The sequence below is a fragment of the Carettochelys insculpta genome, chromosome 2, assembly GCF_033958435.1.
Source record: "Carettochelys insculpta isolate YL-2023 chromosome 2, ASM3395843v1, whole genome shotgun sequence".
NCBI classification, from domain to species: Eukaryota; Metazoa; Chordata; order Testudines; family Carettochelyidae; genus Carettochelys; species Carettochelys insculpta.
This window is the reverse complement of record NC_134138.1, coordinates 273,497,316-273,516,661: the sequence shown is the minus strand read 5'-3', so window position 1 is coordinate 273,516,661 and position 19,346 is coordinate 273,497,316. Positions and strand designations below refer to the sequence as shown.

General features: G+C 49.8%; 1 protein-coding gene across 3 annotated transcripts in view; it reads right to left on the bottom strand.

Moving 5' to 3' along the window:
• Positions 1-327: 327 nt before the first annotated feature.
• The window catches only part of ZBTB47 (zinc finger and BTB domain containing 47), a 103,680-nt gene continuing 84,661 nt past the window's right edge, over positions 328-19,346 (bottom strand). For all 3 annotated transcript variants that reach the window (XM_074985197.1, XM_074985196.1, XM_074985198.1), the window contains 5 exons: positions 17,017-17,164; positions 12,671-12,786; positions 9,551-9,695; positions 6,596-8,969; positions 328-4,232 (listed from right to left, as the gene is read on the bottom strand). In XM_074985197.1, coding sequence (XP_074841298.1) covers positions 8,605-8,969; positions 9,551-9,695; positions 12,671-12,786; positions 17,017-17,164 — 774 coding nt within the window. In that variant the 3' untranslated portion in view covers positions 328-4,232; positions 6,596-8,604. The remainder of the gene's footprint in view (positions 4,233-6,595; positions 8,970-9,550; positions 9,696-12,670; positions 12,787-17,016; positions 17,165-19,346) is intronic.

The window sequence follows — 19,346 nt, the reverse complement described above, 5'->3', positions numbered from 1 at the left end:
TCTACACTCACCATTATTTCAAATTGCTGCCACGTCTACAAGACAGGTCCTGCTCTACCAACAGGACAGGCTGCCTACACCTGTTATATTACACCAGGTATAATATTAGGTCATTAGTACTATGTGTAGAACCCTTCTAGTCCAGCACCCTCAGGACCTGACCAGTGCTGATCAAGAGAATTTGCCAGACCATAGGAGGTCAATATTGTCTAGCAACATTACCAACACTTCCACTGCTTCCTGGGCTCGTATAAGACATTTGGAGTAAATCACAGCTAAATAACAGTACAGAACACTGAGAGTCAGGTGGTTGTAAACAAACTTTATGGGATCATGGAAAACTTGGCCACACCCAAGGTAAGAGGTCATACTGCTAACAAAAACCGTACCGGATTACGGAGGTTGCCAGAGAAGTGAGTGCTGGATTAGAGAGGTTCAACCTGTGGTATTACAAGTCAGTTCAGTGCATTGGTTTATTGTGCCAACAATGTTGACCTTGCTTATTATATGAGGGTCACCCTTCACTCACATGTTAAGGATAACACAATGATGCGTCTTGTCCCCAGACTCACAGTGACTTTGTGGTTGAGTTGGGAACAGTGTTAAGCATTGCCTCCGACAATAAAGTCTAGTGGTTGCAGCATGGGTCACAGCTGCAGTAGGGGTGGGCCTGACCCAAGGAAGGAGCAGAACCATAATAAGCCCAGGTATGGACCAAGTGTCCTGAGTCCTAGTCCTATGTCCTGACCACTGAATGACATGTACAGCACAGCCAGCAGCCAAGTGTCATTGAGGGTCTATAAAACAGGGCTGTTCCTCTCCACAACTTTTTTTCTTCCTGAAAAACAAAATCTTTGAAAGCCACTGATGGTGATTTGCTATACTGGTTCTACGATACGGTAGACAGAGGAGTAGATATTTGTCGCTACCTTTTAGATCTATGATAGATAACCAGGGCTAGTGAGTGGGTTGCATGAGAGGCCCCACGTCATTTCAGTGGGCTGCAAGATTACTATAACCAAGATGCTTTCCTGGGAAAGGGCCATTTTGTTAACTGCGCTTGCATACCTGGAATTTGCAGGTGCGCCGACTGAACTGTAGCAGTGGCTTGATTGGATGCAGAGGAAGTTCATGGCTCTTGTGGTCAATGTTGTGTGCAAATCAGCATGTGCCTCACTTCACCTGCCCTTGGGAAAAAAACTAGGCAAATGGAAACCAGAAGAATCTGGCAACCCTGAACATGGGTACAGTAAACAAAATGCCTCATGGGTCACGGGTTACCCAACGCTGCACTAGGGCCTATAGAAACCATGCTTGAAAACTTGTACATTTCAGTGCTCAGTGAGGTCCTTCCAGAAGGGCATGTTTACACAGTCCCATATCACAGACAGACTTCTCCATTCAGGGCTACAGGGCTTTTCCAGAAAGGCCAGGGAGACTGTTTATGCACATAAGTTCAAAGGAACAAACCACTGAAGCACCTGCAAATTTCAGAATCGTGCCTTACTCTGCCAGCTGTGCAAAAGGCACAAATTCAAAGTGGTACCAAAAAATTTCTTCTCATTCTCCCAAACCACTTCATCTCCTACAGACTGGCTTGAGCCTTGCGCTGGTGATCTTCACGTACCTCCTTCAAGAAACCCTGTAACGTGAGCCCATATGCAAATCTATTCAAGAGAGGGCTAGAAGTGTATATTGAACCCAGAATCCCAAGTTTCTTGCTGGGATCACTCCACCAACATTTGGCCACTGTCTGCAATGTGGGCCCCAGGCCTTTGGCTGTGGTGGTTTGTTGAGGCTTCTCAAGATGGCACATGATCTCACCATCAAAACCACATGAGAACACAGACGCCGAAGACAGTTCACCAAGATATAGCCCACACCCTCTTCACAACCCTAGTGCCAAGTCAAGGTTGTGCCTGCAGAATATCTCCACCTACCATAAACCCTTTCCAATGGTCAACCTGCTTGGACTCTGGCACAGCTGCATTTCGGTACATCATCGCTGACCTTCTTTCCACCATTCGCAGCCCAAATGCACGTCTGCATTGAGAAAACAGACTTTAACCCCCTCTGTAGCCCAGGCACCTTGGTGAATCAAAACACATGTTGAAATATACAATAATGCAAGCCCTGGGTTGCTCCTCCATCACCAGGAAAGCGCTTGATAGAGGGTACTTAAACTGTAAATGTCAAAGAGGAAAAGCAAAAGGCAATGGCTATAAATACGAGGTATTTGAAGGTCATCTGCTGCCCATGCTTTTAGCTTATGGTAAGCATGACACTAAGTGGACCTCCGTGCATACATTTTTCCTCAGAAGAAGGTTAATTCCCATCAGCAGTTCTCCGGCATTGGGATACCAAAGGCCATTAAATAAGAACACGGTGTTTTGAGGTGACGTCCCCAGCCAATCGATTCCACGCCACTTGGCTCCCAAAACATTTCACCCCTGGCCCCTGGATCGCAGTTCGAGAATCACTACAGCTTTGGCGTCTTCAGCTCCTCACCCTGTAATTCTGTCCTGCAGTGGAAATGGCTGATGAGTGCCAAGCACACTTCCAGGCTGTTTAAATGCAATGTGTTGGTGCAGCAACCAGGGCCATAAAGGAGACCAGAGCTTTTTTATGCTAAGGAATCAATGCAGCTACAAAAAAAAACAACCCCAAAATTGTCTTACAGAAAAGAGGACCAGATCCTCAGCTGGTGAGAGACAATGGAACTCCCCTGGAGTTATGAAATTACGTAGACCAATAAATATTCACAACATGTGCAGTCACCCCAGAAGTGCAAGTTTCCTGGAGCCTATAGGCTGGGCAAGGCTAAACTGCTATTCAAATAGGGCTTGTCCATCTTGCTGCTGGCTGGACAGACAAAAACAACCTGCTTGGTATCGCTTTCCAGCTGCACATGGAGATGGAAAAATTAAGCCACTAAGCAGCGAGACCCTGCGCCAGCCCCATGAAAACAACTCCCCCTACCGCCCCCTGAAACATCCACTCCTAATCATGCCCCACAAAAGGGGGGCCACCTCTGGCTCCTTCTCTCAAGCCATCAGCAAGCATTACGTGCTGTTCGCACAGAGCTTGACCTGGGAGTTCGGATTCAGGTCCAGTGGATTGGACCACAAAGTTCCAATCGGGCGAGTCCTCCACAGCCCCTCTGCCCTGCAGGGTATCTGGAAAGTGGGTAAGAGACAGAAAGTGACGGCCTCTCATGACAGCTAGTGTTTTCTTTTATAAAAGGCGGACTGTGTTTCGGTTCCGGCCCCCTTCTTGCAACCTCTTTGGTTACAGCCAGATATTACGGTGCTGTTAGGATGCACACCCAGTGTTCTGATTCTGCTCTCACACCAGTTCGATCTCCCGGACATCCACGGGCTCACCCCGGCGAGAGACCAGAACCAGGTGTCAAACAGGGACCAAAAATTCCACCCAGGGAGCCGTACAATCTGGTGCACATTCCTCATAAGCAGCTGCGCAGCCGGCAGCTACCAGAATGCAACGGTGCAGCTCGAGCTGAACGAAAAACCACCTTGACAGAAATGCACTGGAATCCTCTTGGCAGGCTCCCACCAGTGTGTCATGCAGTGGCGATCTCCTCCATTTAGTGCAACTCTTGGAGGTGCCCCACAACTCACCCTCGTGGCCCTCAGCAGAGCTGTAGTGGCACTTGCCTGCCGTAAACAGGTGTTCTTCTGACGAGCACCGTGAGCTCCAACGTGCGAGAGAATAACCTTCGCTCTCCACCCTCCCCGTCCATCAGCCCACCCCAAAGAGAGTGCTGCCGTACTTGGAGTTAAAGATAAACATGTATTGATTACACATGGCCATTAAAAAAAAAAGTAGTAATAATACATTTACTAGAACATTACTTAAGATGCTTTTGCAAAGCACCTGAACATCCCATGACCCCTTCCCCATATCTACACAGAATAAAGTGCTTCATTTATTTCATTCACAACTTGTTGAGCCACCGACACACTCTTTACTTGGCATGTTTGGGCAACAGATACTGAATGCCATAAAATAATACACAGCCAAACGCCAGGCATTAGAAACTAGTCTGAGGCAAGTGAAGTGCTTGTGTTTTTTTTTTTTTTCTGTTTGTTTCCTTCAAGTTCCATGCTACTGAGTTGTCCTCTTGTGAGTTTCTACCCACCCCTTCCTTTCATGGATGATGTATCGCTGGGCAGGCTAAGCTGCGTCTGTCCACGTGGACCAAAGGTGTCTGTCTGCAAAGAGTTAAAAAATCATGGTTGTCCAGTAGCTGCCACCAATTTGCTATTGCACTGTGTCACAGCCATCTCCCTCCATCGCCCCTCTAGCTGTGTTCTCGTTATGGCTGTTGGCCAGGGGGCCAGCCCTGCTCTTCTGAACATTGTGAGGCAAACTGGTTTGGGCTGCCAGGCTCCTTGGAAATGTAAAACAAAGGCAACCCCTGCCCACGCCCCCTCCCTGCAGGTTCAACACATGAAAGTCAGGTTGGGGGTGAGGTGAGGTGTGTGTGCAGAGCTGCTTGCTGAATGTTCATTAAATGCTAGTGTTACTATAGCCCCTCCTCACACTCGTGACCCACTGAAGGAGGGATGTGAGAGGTTAAGGTGCAAGAATTAAAATAATAAAAAGCTTGAAAACAACAGGCCAGATTTCTCCCCTGGGGCTAACTCAATAGGCTTTGTAGGAGTGCGACCAGGGACGAACATGGGCTGATACACGCCTCGAACCATTTGTGTCAGCTCTTGGTGTGTTCACAACAATACCCACATGGACATATTTTGACTCAAGAAGGGTGTAGACAAAAGGGGTCAGAGATTGTGCGGGATTCCCAGAGGCATCTCTTAGTCCTGGCTCTGGGGTTCCGAGGACCTGGCTCCCCAAGTGTTCCTGCGCCTGCCGCGCTCTGCTGCCTCACAGCAGCTCTCTCAGCAATATTTTAAAATGTATCTGAACCAGCAAACAGGTGTGGAGAGGTTCCCTCTGCACTGGTGTCTAAGTCAGCAGCTGTGCTCCCAAGTGGTTGCATTCTCCAGTTTACACCTGCTGAACGCTAGCGAGCCTCTGCTGGCTACAATGGGGTTGCTCCTAGGTCTGCCGGCTTGACCAAGACTTGCACGTCTGCCATCACCCAAAACAGTGCACTCCACGCGCAACGACTTCACATGTACGAGGTGTGTAAAGGCACATTGGACAGAGGATGCCACTTTGTTCTACTGAATAGCATCCTCTGGGGAGCAGCCCATGGTGGCCAGCTGGCCAATGCAAAGCCAGCTGTCCATGCCGTGTATACCTTGCGTACAGACTGCACGCCACTGGGTTCACCCAGCGTGGGAGCAGGAAGAGGCTGCCGAGACAGGCACTGGGAGAATGCGCAGCAGACGAGGGAGAAGTGAGTGATTCCAACTGGATTCTAGGTAACCAATGACCCTCCTGTTTGGGTAGTGCGCGTCTGTGTGAACAGGTTCCTCACCCCAGGGGGCAGATGCCTTCTGGTCACAGATCAGCCCCATTACGGGCAGTGCAACCTTCCCTCCTGACGCCCTGCTCACCTGCCTCAACCCCGACGCAGACACGCAGGAGCGGCCAGGGAAATCAGAGCCCTTTCTTCCCATGAGCTCTGCTGAGACCACCCGCAAGGGCTAGGCAAGAGGGAGAGCAGCGGGGGTGGCTCTTGATGATGTGAACACTGCACCAGTGGGATGAGACCGTCAGACTTGTGTACTGCACTCCATGGTCCTAGATCCTGCTACGCCACCCACGGGGATCAGAACACAAGGGGCAAGGACTGCAGCCAGCACTGCGCTGAGCTACTCTGCAAGGTGCTGAGCGGCAATTCAAGGGGAGCAAAACACTCCCCCACACCAAGGGGAGTTGAAGGTGCCTCCCAGGAAGTGCTGAGAGGCTTGCAGGATCTGGCCCGGAGGACAAGTCTAGACTAGGGAAAGCCACTAGACCAGGGTAATTACAGCAACATGGTTGCACAGTCGCAACTTTCTAAAGTACAGACACCGTGCTGCTGGAAACCAGGGCTTATCCTGGAGTAGGTCACAAGCCCCCTGCTAGGCCACAGGAGGTAACACAAGCCTCTGGGGATGGAGATTCCACCACCTCTCTAGGTAACACATTCCAGTGCCTCACCACTCTCCTGGTGAAATAGTTTTTCCTAATATCCAACCTACACCTCTCCCTCCATAACTTGAAACCACTGCTCCTTGCTCTGCTACCTTCCTCCACTCTACACACTCTCTGCACAAAGGCTCACTGTGCCAGGACTGAAGGCAGAACTAGACTCCCAACGAGAGGTCAGTACTGGAGCAGAGGGCTGCCAGATGCGAGATAAAAGGAGGAAAGGGAGACTGAAGGAGCAGACCCCAGGCCCTTCCTCAGTACCATTGGCAGGTTATCAGACCAGATTTGCAAACTTCAGGCTAACTCCTGAGCACACTAGGAGTTTCCCCTCAATAATTGTTAAGGCACTACTCTGAAGAGCAACTTCTAGGAAAGTTCAGCCTAGGATTAGATCCTGCTGCTCCACTTACGTTGGAGTGGAGCAACTTTCCAACCTGCCTTTTGGTCTAAAGAGCAATGGAGCACTCACCAGGGGACACGGCAGCTACACAGATAGGGTCCCCATGCAGCTTCGTAGAACGATGGCCCTCACTCCTCGTGTTGCAGCTGGGCTTATCCTTGCAAGGGAAGTTGGAGTAACTCCTTTGGGGAAAAAAAAATCATATCCAGCTAGTGAATCTTTTCACTAATCCCTGGCCTTGGGCTTTAGTCTAATGACCTGCAATGGAGGTGTTTGTGGGGGAATGGTGCAGAATCCCAGCTGGGAGGAAGACATAACAAGGGTTGCCAACCAGAGCAGGTGATGGAGGTGGTGGCTTTGAGACGCAGGCCACTCCCCACGAGCATCCAGCCCCACTTGTGCCACGTGTCCTCTGGAGAGGCCGGACAGTGGTAACGTCTCACCCTCCCTAATCTGGCTAGGACTTCAGCCAACATTCCCCCTCATCTCTCCCGTCCATGTGTGGATGTTTTTCCATCCATGAGTAGAATACATTTTTAAGTGCTTTGAGGCACGTGTGAATGTGTACCACCGGCAGAAACAAAAGATCTGCCCATCAGCTGGACAGTATCTGAATGTCTCCTGCCTGGATGCACAAGAGCACAGCTACAGAGAACACTGATCTCAGGCATGACGGGGGCATTCCTGTAATGGACCGATAACCTCCTAGAAAGATCTCTGCTGCAGCGCCAACCTTTCAGTACAGGGGACAGCCTCTAGCACAACATACGCCAGATCACATGCTATGTCTGATCAGTGCAGTTATGTTACCATCCTTTGTTCTCACAGCCTGTGTCACTTAGGAAAAAAACCTCTTGTGCAGGAAACTGGAGCATCTCTTCCTCTCTTTGTGACGATTTGCAAATAACCCCCTGTCCAGTCTCAAAGGGATTCTAGTTCTTGTGCCTCTTTGCACCTCTGCGTGCTCACATCTGGTGCACTTTGCCCAGAAACAGATGATCTGGGGTGCAACATTCACTGCGGTGGCTAGAGCAGGGTTACCAAAAGGATTCGTCTGCGATCAGAGGTGTGTGACTGCAGCCCGTGCAGACATGCCAAAGGCTAGCTTTGATCTAGCCGCCGCAGTGAAGCTACAGCATCATGGGCTAGCTGTTCAAACACAGAGCCAGGACCCTGGATGGGCCTGCACAGCTCATGCTGCTGCAGTTGCACCTGTGGTTGTTATTTGAGCCAGCCAGACCGAAGCTAGCTCAGGTATGTCGACAGGTGACATGTCTTATCGCAGCACAAACATACCCAAAGCGGGCAATGCAGCAAACCTCATCTTTGCCACAGAGACACAGCCTGCAGAGACTACAGTTCCCAGCATGCTACGGTCCTTCCTTCTAGCAGGAAGCTGTTTGGAACAGCACTGCATGCTGGGATCTGTAGTCTTTTCAGGTTTTAGTGGTTTCAGGAGTGGACCACAGTTGAAAATTTCACACAGGATGTGTCGTGGGTAAGTGTCTAATAGCCACAGGTAAAGCTAAAAAGTCTGCCTAACAAGACAAAACCACTTAAAACACCTCACTGCTGCTGTGAGGCCTGTGTGCAAATGGCTCGACGGGGCTGAGCGTGAGGGGTGCACTTTGTTAGTCTAACAGAAGAGTGCAGAACATGGCTGTGCACGTGAAAGCAGGAAGAAATGGTGGCAATTGTGTGCTGGGCTGCAGAGGCTGAGCAACGCTGCCCAGTGAGACAGGAGGAGGAGGCTGACCAGGGCTTGGGAAAGGCTACAGCCACTGAACGAGAAGGGAAGGAAGAACCGTTTTGTCTACACCTTGATTGAAAGCCGGCACGTTTCCCCTGGCTTATACGCCCTCAAAGCTGCCTGGGAGCTTTCTGGGTTAGCTGCAGCCTGGAGCCCTTGTCCCTTCGACAGAAGGCTCACGGGCTCATCATAAAACCAAAGGTCGGGTGGGGGGGGGACCAAAAGAGAGAGAATTAACCGCCTCCCTCCTTTCTTCTCCCCTCCTCCCGTGAAGGAGCCACCAACGGGGCACTTCCTGCGTGGCAGAGCAGTCTGTGCACGCGCTGGCCTAGTTGTTCGAATTGACCCGCCCCGCTGGGAAGAGGGGCGGGGGCGGTGGTAGGTGCGGAGGAGGGGGTAGAGGGTGCAGCAGCGGCAGAGGGAGGGTGTGGGGGTGCTGGGCCGAGGGAGCGCCCTGGGGAGCGGAGAGGCTGCCGCCGTTGTTGGCGGGGTTGGCGGTGTCCGAAGCCAGCGCGTTGCTGACGCGGAAGCATTTCTCCTTGTGGGCCTTGAGCATGTTGGAGAAGCGGAAGCGCTGGCCACACACGTCGCAGGGATAGGGCTTCTCTCCTGTGTGGGTCCGGCGGTGGCGCTTCATGTTGGGGCGGCTGGTGAAGCTCTTGCCGCAGATCTCGCAGATGTAGGGCTTCTCGCCTGGGGGATGAGGGGACAGCTGGTTTAGGGACTGCTCCCGCCCCTGGGTGGAGGTGGCCATCTCCCCCTCAGCGGAGGGCACAGCCCTCCCCACCCACAGCCTCCCCCACTTGGCTGAGGAGAAATGGAGTCTCTCCCGAGCCCTTCAGTGCCACTCCCACCTCACCCATACAGCCCAGCGTGGGCAGCTCCCTCCCCGGCTAGGAGGCAATCTTCTCACCTCCACATGGTGGACCCCAACCCGGAGTTCCAACGCCCACCTAACGCCAGGTGTGCAGTGGGCCGGATCATGGTCTCCATCCCTTTGATGGAGCAGCAGGGCTACCCAGGGATCCCATTGGCTATAGCTCCTACGTATAGCTAATGCTCCCCTCACACTATTATGCAGGCGCCAGTCAACAGCCTGTATTGCAGAACCTGCCCCACCAGGCTGGAAAGGGGGTGAAGGGGAGCAGAGGATGGCAGCAGCAGAGATGTTCTGTGCTCCTCATCCCCGGAGGTTCTTGGGGGAGGCAGAGGCTGCTCCCCACAGGACTCTGTAGCCGAGGGAGGGGGTTGCTGGATGTCGGGGGAATTCTCACCCGTGTGCGTTTTCATGTGCTCATCGAAATACTGTTTCATGTTGAAGTCCTTCCCGCACCACTGGCACATGAACTGTTTGTGACCGATGTGGATGCTCATGTGTGAGCGCAGCTGGTACTTGTACTGGAACCGCTCGTTGCAATTCTGAAACAAGAGAGGGTGAAGTGAGGGACAAAGGCAGGGCGGCCTGATGGCAAGAGCCCAGAGCAGGAATGGAACTGTTTTCAGCTGCAGCAGCCTCCTGCTCATTCAAGCTCAGTCATGGGTAGTAATCGCTGCTTTAGAGGGGAAACTGAGGCACTGAGGGCTTGAGGGACTTGCCCAAGGTCCACAAGGAGTCAGTGGCAGAACAGTAGCACTTAGATATGAAGAAAATGTCATCACAAGACATTTCAAATAACTAGGCTTATTATTAGGGGTCAAATTGTGATGTCTTTACTCAACTTTTATTAAGTAAGCTCTGTTTTTAATAAGAGCTCTCCTAAAGACCTGAGGATGAACAGGTCAAATAATAATTCTGCCAAGCATATTACACTACATCCTGGAAGGGCGCCAGCTTCCCAGAAAGGATCTCTCTTTAGCTGAGATTTCATCTGCAGTGCCCTGCAAGGTGCCTCACAGAACAAAGCTATTATTTGAAGTGCTCAACAAACCCTTCCTTACATGGACAGGAAGAGGAGCTGGATATGCAAACAGTAGATGGCTGAGAGAACAAGTAGACCAGGGTGGTGATAGAGCAAGAGATAACCTAACACTTCACATCCTGTTCATTAAAACTACTACTTACCAGTGTATCACCAGTTCAAGTAGTATTTTAATCAGTAGGACTCATTAAAAACATTTATTGGGCTCTAATCAACAAAAAATCATAAGAAAAGCAAAGAATTAAATTGATGCACTTTACCTCAGGAAATTGCTGAAAACCTATCAAGCCATTTTTTCATACTAGAGACACACAGTAAAGTTGCTGATTACGTGCATTAATAGTAGGTCAGGACTAGAGCAGGTCAGAAAATAGAATTTCTGTCCCAGGAGAAAGTCTGACATTTCAACATCTCACCTCAGATCAGGACAAAATGCTGACTATTTTACAGAACAGAACTTCCAAAGGGGCTTTAGTTGGAAACCTCAAAAGAAAAGTTTCAATGCTGTCAAAATAATATAAGATAAACTTTGTACAGAAATCAACAGTAACATTAACATAATATAAAGTTACTGAAATAAGAAAGTCTAAAAAAATTGTTTGGTAACTTTTGAATTGAAAGTTTCATCAGAATCCCATGAAACTTTCCAATGAAATTTCCATTTTGACAAAACAGCATTTTCTCCTTGAAAAATGTTGACCTACCCCCTATGCTAATATTGTTCACTGCATCCCAAAAGGCATGGGAACATTTTACATGTCATGGGCCAACTCCTCAGCTGCTGTAAGTCGACCTAGCTCCACTGACTGTGGATTTGGACCTGTAATGCAGAAAGCATACCAAGCTACTCCACAGCAGTCACTCTAGGGTGAAGGGCAAGAACCAGCACACACACGTGTGATGCAAGAACGCAAATGGGACACATATTGCCCAAAGACAACAGGTTTTTTCCTAAGTGACACAGGCTATGAGAACAAAGGATGGTAACATAACTGCACTGATTTTTTCATGGCGTTTTTGCATGTATCCTTGAATCTTAGCTTTCGTCTTCCTCTTGTTCTCGCCCACATGACAGTTCACTGAAGAGGATTTCTTGGGCCTGGTACCAATGTGAGTTATACCAAAATTCCTATACCAAATAGAGGAGAGTTACTCTAACCTCCGTGGAGGGTGCCCCGGAGGGGATTGTAGTTCAGCACCAAAGCTGAGATCAGAGTGGTAACAGGGAAACATAAGCAACTGTTAGCACAGCTACTCTGGTCCAGAGCCACGAGAAAGCCTTGCACTAGGAACTGCACATTTTTAATCCAAACAAACGTTACACATTTGTTACCATTTTATAAAAACAAAGATGGGGAGGAAGAAGAGGTCTCCAGTGCAAGGCTCTCTCTGCATCCACAGAGGAGCAACTGCAGAGGCAGGGCAAGCTGTCTTCCCAATGTGCTTCAACACAGAGCTGGGAGGACCCTTCCTCCTGGGAAAGTTTCTTCCTGATTTTGTAAGAAAGCAGGTTTTAAGTGAGCTGAAACTTGGGGGTTCACAAGAGAAATCAGATGGGCTTAAGCCCTTAACTTGGTTCACAGGACACTGAGCGTAAGCTGGCAGTGAACAGAAGTCATGGGGTTGTGGTAAGATGTCATGCTGAGAGCTCGGATTCTTGGGTTCCTGCCCAGCCTGGATATTCACTTGTGAGAGGCTGGGCAAATCAGAACCTTTCAGACATCAGTTCCCCTACCTGTAAAATGGGCACAGGACTAAGGTAACTAGTCCACTGCACACTGTGGCTACTGGTATCAAGAGAAGCCATCCCCAGAGATCATGGGGGAAAGCACTCTGCCCCAGAAGCACAGTTTACCTGGTCCAGAAGAAGATTCTTGGCTATTCAAATTACATCCAAAAGAGGGCAATGAAGAGCACTCACTCTAGTGATGAGCCAGAATCCCCCAAAAATCCAGTTATGGCAGAAAACCAGGGGATTTGCATTTTTACAGAGAATTTGGTGGGGTAAGAGATATCTGCCCCGGGCTGCAAGGCTCAGGTTGCCAGCCCCACGGGGTGGGGTTCCTGCTGTCAGATTTCATTTTAATCATGAAAAAAACCAGGATTTTTTTTTAATTAGGGAATTTGACAGGGGGAGGGAAGAAGGTTATTACTGTAAATTAGGATCCCTGGTGCTGACGAGCTCATTTGTTCATTATTATTTCCTTCCTGGGGCCTTGTGAAAGGCTAAATTAGGGTTTGTAAAGCACGGGATGAGGCCTGGAGGACAGAAAGATATGCCCGGGTTACCAGGCATGGCAGAAATTAGCACAAAAGAGTTCTGATGTGCACAGGCTGTGGTGCAACCCGGAGGCGAGTGAGTGCTAAGTTCAGACTGGAAGTCCCTGGCAGAAAGCAGATGATTCACCATGAGGAGGGTACAGGTGGAGGGTTTTTTCAGAGGGGCAGGGGCGTCTGCAGAATTTCTTCTCTTACCTCACATTTAAAGGGCTTTTCGCCCGAGTGCTGAAGAGAATGGACTTTCAGGGACATGCTGCGTTTGAATGACTTCCCGCACGTCTCACAAGTGAATGGCATATCCTTGGTGTGAGCTGCAAAGGAAGACAAAAAGGCAGTAAGATTTGAAGGGGGGAAGTGAAGGAATGTGACCAGCACAGCGAGAACCTCAGGTGGGGAGGAGTGATTTTAAACGACAGCGATAACTTATGAAATAACACAAAACACATTCTGTAATTCGTTGGCTGTGCTGCTTAGCTGCCGTTGTATTCTCTGACCTTTTGTATCAGTCTCCCTCTCTTTTAATACCAATGAAACAAAAAAAATGTGCTGTCTTCTAGTTACTACCCTTTATTAAAGAGAAGCAAAAGAACAGCTCTCAGAGGGGTAGCTGAGTTAGTCTGTACCTGCAAAAAACAACAAGAAATCTGGTGGCACTTCAAAGACTAACAAATTTATTGCAGCGTAAGCTTTCATGGGCAAAGTCCCACTTCGTCAGATGCATATGGACACATATCTGCATGTAGACATGCAAAGAACACCTGGCGTTCCAAGGGGCTTCCAATGAATCCAGGACAAACTTGCTCAGTAAAGAGAGTTTTTTCCCTAATCGCCAGCCCTGTAAACTCAGTCTGGGTTCTGAGAGTCCAGCTGAGGTCTTCCCTTCTCATTCCTATAACCAGCAGGCCAATTTTTAAGCGCTCTCATTCTTTTCAAGCCCCACTGTCCTCAACAACTGACAATCAGCCTTTGACCAGGTAACTGAATTAATGATCCTGACGAAGATTGTTAGGAGAACTGGAAGGAGGAAGAGACTCTAGCTCAGTGGTTTTCAATCAGGGTGACATGGCACACTGGTGTGCTGGGAAAACTTTCCAAGTGTGTGAAATTTTGTCAATTTCCCCTCCTGGTGGTTCTTTGCAGAGCCACTGAGGGGGAGAAATTGATGACCCCACACCAGCTGGGGCTCAAGCAGCAAGGTGAACAAGCTGGCAGCAAGCCCACCTCATTCCCTGCAGCCACAAGGAGGGAGGAAAGGAGCCCGTTGGAGATGGGATGTGGTTTAAATGTGGCATCCAAGGGGCTGGCAGGGAGGGGAGCCTGCCTTCAGCGGGTACTTGTTTACTCATTCCTAGCATGGCAATGAGCAGATTTTGAAAATGTGCCTGTTCTCGCTGTCAAAGACAGTGTGTTCTTTGCTGGATTTGAAACAATAATGACTTTGATCCTTGTTTAGTTTGTTGTCTGCACTGCTGTGTTGCAAGCCTGTCTAGGAAGACTGTAACCATAATAGTAAACGTAAGTAAACGTGATGTTTATAGGCAATCGACTCTGCTGAAAAAGGTGGGTGTGCCGTGGAACTGTTGTTGGAAGGTGCTGTGTTACTGAAAAGGTTGGGAACTACTCCTCTTCCTCATCCTCCCACAACTGTGTTGACTCTGCGGGACTAACAAGCAGTGAAAACTCACCCTGCCTCAGTTTACTGACTCTGATTTAGACCCATTGAGACAAAAGGGTCATTTTTACACAGCCACTTTTCTGAGCAGACCCACACTCCAACTCCGTCATAAGTGCCTGAGCTGGGACAGATACACATGCAGCATGGGGAGGGGGGCAGATTATGTTTAAACCATGAAACACCCCCTAGAAAGCTTCTGAGATGGGCTCAACAGTATGACCTGCAGACTGGTTGTAGCCCTCTGCATCAATACAGGCAATGCACACTTGTGTGTCCTTGGCTTATTGAGTTGGTTTCTGGAGGAATATGAAATCACCAGAGTTGGATTTATGCAGACTCACAAGGCTGGCTTTGTAGATTCCCAGGCTCTGAAGCCTGACCTCCTGAGGCCCTGCGGGCGTTCGACCCATTTTCAGAAGGGTGGGAGACAAAGAAAAACTTGCAATATAAAAGACTGCGGCTATGTCCACACTAGGCAAAATAAAGTCAGCCGCAGATACACGATTCCAGCTATGACAGTTGTGTAGCTCGAACTGACCTATCTGTGCTCGGCTTACTTGGCTGTCCATAATAAGCAAGGTTAACCTGAGTTTGTCCCATCAACCTCAAAGGTCAACAGAGACCCCAGAGTAGTCGATTTCATGTGTCCCCACTAGATGTGTGAAATTGAACCCTGGAGGATTGACCCTGAGTGAGTTGATTTTCCAGGCTAGTGTAGGCATAGCTTGAGTTTAAATAGGCTCACGACTTCCTTTGACTCAGCAGAGACAGGACCTTTGGTCCTAGGACAGCTGGAAACCCAGTGAAAGAATCGGTAAGATGCTGGCCAACCTCCCCCTCCCTGTGGAAAAAGGGTGATTCCTGGTGTGCGTGGCGAGTGGTTAAATCCTTTTGTTTTCTGTGTATTTTTTCTTGGTCATGCTTTTGCCCTAAGAATCAATGTACTTTGCTTTGGAAGAGCTGTGTGGTCACTGGTTTTAAAAAAAAAAAAACAACAACAAATACTGCCATTGCTGGGGAGGAATAGCTCAGTGGTTTGAGCCCTGGCCTGCTAAACCCAGGTCCAGGGTTATGAGCTCAGTCTTTGAGGGGGTCATTTAGGGGTCTGGGGTAAATACATTTAACAAAAAAATATCTGCCAGGAAGGGTGATAGGTCCTGCTATGAATGCAGGGGACTGGACTTGATGACCTCTGGAGGTCCCTTCCAGCTCTATGAGATAGGTATATCTCCATATATTTAACATCGGCTGCATCTACACTAGCCCTCTCCTTTCGGAAGGGGCACAGTAATGAGTGAGTTGGGAAGATGCTAATGAGGTGCTTCCAGGAATATGCAGCACCTCATTAGCACACTGGCAGCTGCAGCAATTCATAAGTACTGCTTTCGAATTGCATGCCGCCCGTGTAGATGGGGGCCTTTCAAAGACCCCCTGGACTTCGAAAGCTCCTTCTTCCTAAAACCAAATAGGAAGAAGGGGCTTTCGGAGTTCAGTGGGTCCTTTCAAAAGGGCCCTGTCTACATGGGTGGTGTGCATGGCTACCATTATGCTAATGAGGCACTGCCTATTCATGACAGTGCCTCATTAGCATCTTCCCAACTCGCTCATTACCGTGCCCCTTCCAAAAGGAGGGGGCTAGTGTAGATGTAGCCATTGTGTTTGGAGAGAAACTAAAGAGTGCAGGGCTGGGTGTTGGTTACATTCGCTGAACATATCATAGGATATGGCAGGATCTGTGCAGCCAAGAGTGTGAGACAAAGGCCCTACCCAGTGTTCCCTGTGTGCTGAATGCTTTGGTGGCTGCCCAAGAAAGACTCAGTAGCTGACACCTGATTAGCAGAGCACCCACAGCCACCCACAGTGAGCAGCCTGTGTTTCTTTCCATGGTGCACATTACACATGCCTTGGTGCACATAACAAAATTTATTCTGCTCACGGATGGAAAAAAAATAGAGGGAACGCTGGCCCTACCCAGCGACAGGTTATGACTGGAGGCTGGACATCAGACCTGGCACTCCTGAAGTGGATCTCAGAGGGAAAACACAGATGAAGTTATCCTAAAAGTGAAACTTGCATTCAAATACTGCCTGAACTAGAGACAACTGGAGTGCCAGCTGCCCATGCCAATGGTAAGGTCACTTTCTGCTAACACTAAACAAAGAACTTTATTAGTATACAGAAAGAAGCATTGTCTCTGAGCAACCACCTTTCATCCCCTCCTTAAACCAGTTCCTAAGAACACACTCCTTTCATTTACGGCAGGGTGAACATTTTCAGCCCATCACCCATTTTTTCTTTTTCAGCAAAGTACGCAGACTTGGCAACACCGAGATGTTCCACAAATTCACGTCCCTCAATGATTCACACTAAAGCAATTGAGAAAAATTAAAATTTCATTTACACATTCCTGAAATAAAATGCTTCAAGTTTTTGGCTTGAAACAAAATGTATTTAAAAATGTCAAAAACTTTAAAAATGGGCAGAATTGAAATGGTTTGATTATTGAACAAAACATTTGGTTCAGCTGTTATTTGCCCAGCTCTAATTTCAGTGCTTTAAGAGATACATGGGCACCGATGTATTCACTAGGATGGTGGAGAAGCACTGGAATGTGTTAACTAGAGAGGTGGTGGAATCTCCATCCCCAGAGGTTTTTAAGGCCCGACTTGACAAAGTCCTGGCTGGGATGATTTAGTTAGGGTTGGTCCTGCTTTGGGCAGGGGTCTGGACTCAATGACCTCCTGAGGCCTCTTCCAGCCCTAAGATTCTATTATTCTAACCCTCCTCTAAGTAGTCTAGGAGTAAACTGCATCACCATTATGTGATTCCTCCCCCTCAACTCCAGCGCAAACACCCCCACACTCACCAACCATGTGTTTCCGCACATGTGCCATGGTGTAGAATTTCTTCTCACAGATTTCGCAGGAGAACTTCTTCTCGGCGTAGCCATGGACAATTTTATTGTGTTCATGGAGAGACCAGAGCTTCTTGAATGCTTTCCCGCACGTCACGCACTGCAAGGAGAGAGAGAAAAATACGATGGGGCTGAAACATACCGGGAGGGGAGTCAAGCTTACAAAATGAAATGTAGCCTCATGGGACAAACTATGGCCATACAGGGGGTGGGGACAGAATTTTTTCATTCTGTGCACTTCCCTGCTGCATTCCCTGCTTGGCCACTGAGTGCAATGTTACACAAGCTCAGCTGTGCTAGAGCAGGCACAGAGAACAAGTGCCCCATCCCAGCCCGTCTGTACCACCCAAGAAGGCTGCCTACCTCTGGTGGGGATCAGAGGGCTCCAGCGGAGCAGGTCAGGAAATGGTGTAACCCCACGCCTGGAAATTTTCAACCAAAATGAAAATTTAGCTTCTTGAATTTTCTCACTGAACATCGTGTCCTTCTTGCAAAAAGCCAGAAAGAGTCCATTCAGCATGAGCAGAGTATCCACACTGCTGGCAAAAAACGTTTGGATGGAAAATTTTTGGCCAGCCCTAATTTACAGGGTATAACACCAGTGGGGCTCACCCTCTGGGGCTGCTTGCTGGGGAGCCAGCTTGGCTCTGCTGCGCAAGGGTTGGAAGGCTGGCCCCAGGGAGTGGGGCACCTGCTGTTGTGCAGAACCTTCCTTTCCTCCCCTGGGCAGAGGGCACTACCACTGTCTTTAGCAAGCACAGTGGCCAACAGAGTTACAGTGATGGGAATAAGCTGCAGCATGTGGGTTTGGGGGATGGGTTTCCTAGATCCCAGCCAACACAGGGCGTCATTCTGAATGGCTTCAAACCATCAGCAGTGCAGGGGGAGGGATCACCCCCAAACCCAGTGGTGCTTATAGGGTTGATGAGGATCTCCCTGAGCTTTGCTTTGAAATCAAATGAACAAAGACCCTGAGCCTACCTCAACGTGCACCTGCGAGACTGGCCTGGCTCATCCTCTCTCCCCAGCTTAAGGCTAGTGACAGCTTCTTCCCTCGCTGCACACACAGTAGGGAAGGGGAAAGCAAAGGGCCCAGGGAGCCTGCAGACACTCTCCCAGCAGCTAGCTGCAGGGACATGTGGGCCCTGTGCCGGGACCAGCTTGTCCTTGGGCACTAGGTCCCTGGGGGCTTCCTGCTGGCGGGGATGATGGTATCCCAGAAGGCCATGTGTTCTGCCAGCGCTAACCTCCTTCTGTGCAAGCTCCATGTATGCCCCTGGGGCCACACTGGCTCCCACAGAATTCAGGGCTAGCACGAAAGCAGCAGTTACCCCCAGTGAGTCAGTACTGGAGTGGATTGGGTTAGCACATGGGCGCAGAACTGCCAAGACCATGGCTTCTTGGGGGCCTGCAAGTCTGTGTTACCTGTCTGTACCGCACCTAGCACAGTGCAGGCCCCGATCCTTGACCGGGGTGCAAGGCATGACTGTAAAGTAACTAATAATGCCCACGAGGCCTAACCACCACCAGCCTCGCAAGCAAGAGCGCAGTGCACGTCCAGATTTCCTTCGCTCTTGTGCCAGCTAACGCGGGATCACTGAGCTCCCCACGACATGCTCAATCCGCCACTCGCTGCATGCTGCCCCGCAGGCCCCAGCTCTCCCGCAGGAGCGGGCATCACAGCTTCAGATCAGTGGGAGCGGACCTGGCAGGAGCCCTGAGCAGGCTCCACCTCCACCACTCCCCAGACACTTGTGCTGAGAGCCATCACCACACCAGCAGGCGAACAGTGCAAATGAGCAGCGCCGTCACTGAGGGCAAGAGCGAGCAGAGAGAGAGCGGGTACAGCTTCACCGAGCGCTTCCATGGCAAGCTTCACTCATTGCTGCAGTACACGCCGCGATCGCTCTGTTTCCTCCCGGAATCACAGCCTTCTCGGGAGAGCAGGATGGGATGTGTAACCCTGCCCACTTGTTAGTGCAGGAGGGATTTACAGAGGCAGGGCAGAGTGATCCCCGGGAATCTGACCCTGAGACCGGGTTAAACCCCCTCCTCATGCAAAAGCTGCCATGGGGTTGTGCATCGCCAGTCAAGCACAGGTTCTGCTCTAGCTCACATGCAGCAGAGGGTCTCCCTCAGCACAGTGCCCCCGACGGCCATGCTGGGGCACTGGCTCAAAACCAACCACGGTGGGAAGAGTGCCCCTGCCGGACCAGCACACTGCGTGGAGGCAGGGGTGAAAGTAACAGTACCTGTAAGAGATTTAAATGTGGGATGGAGTG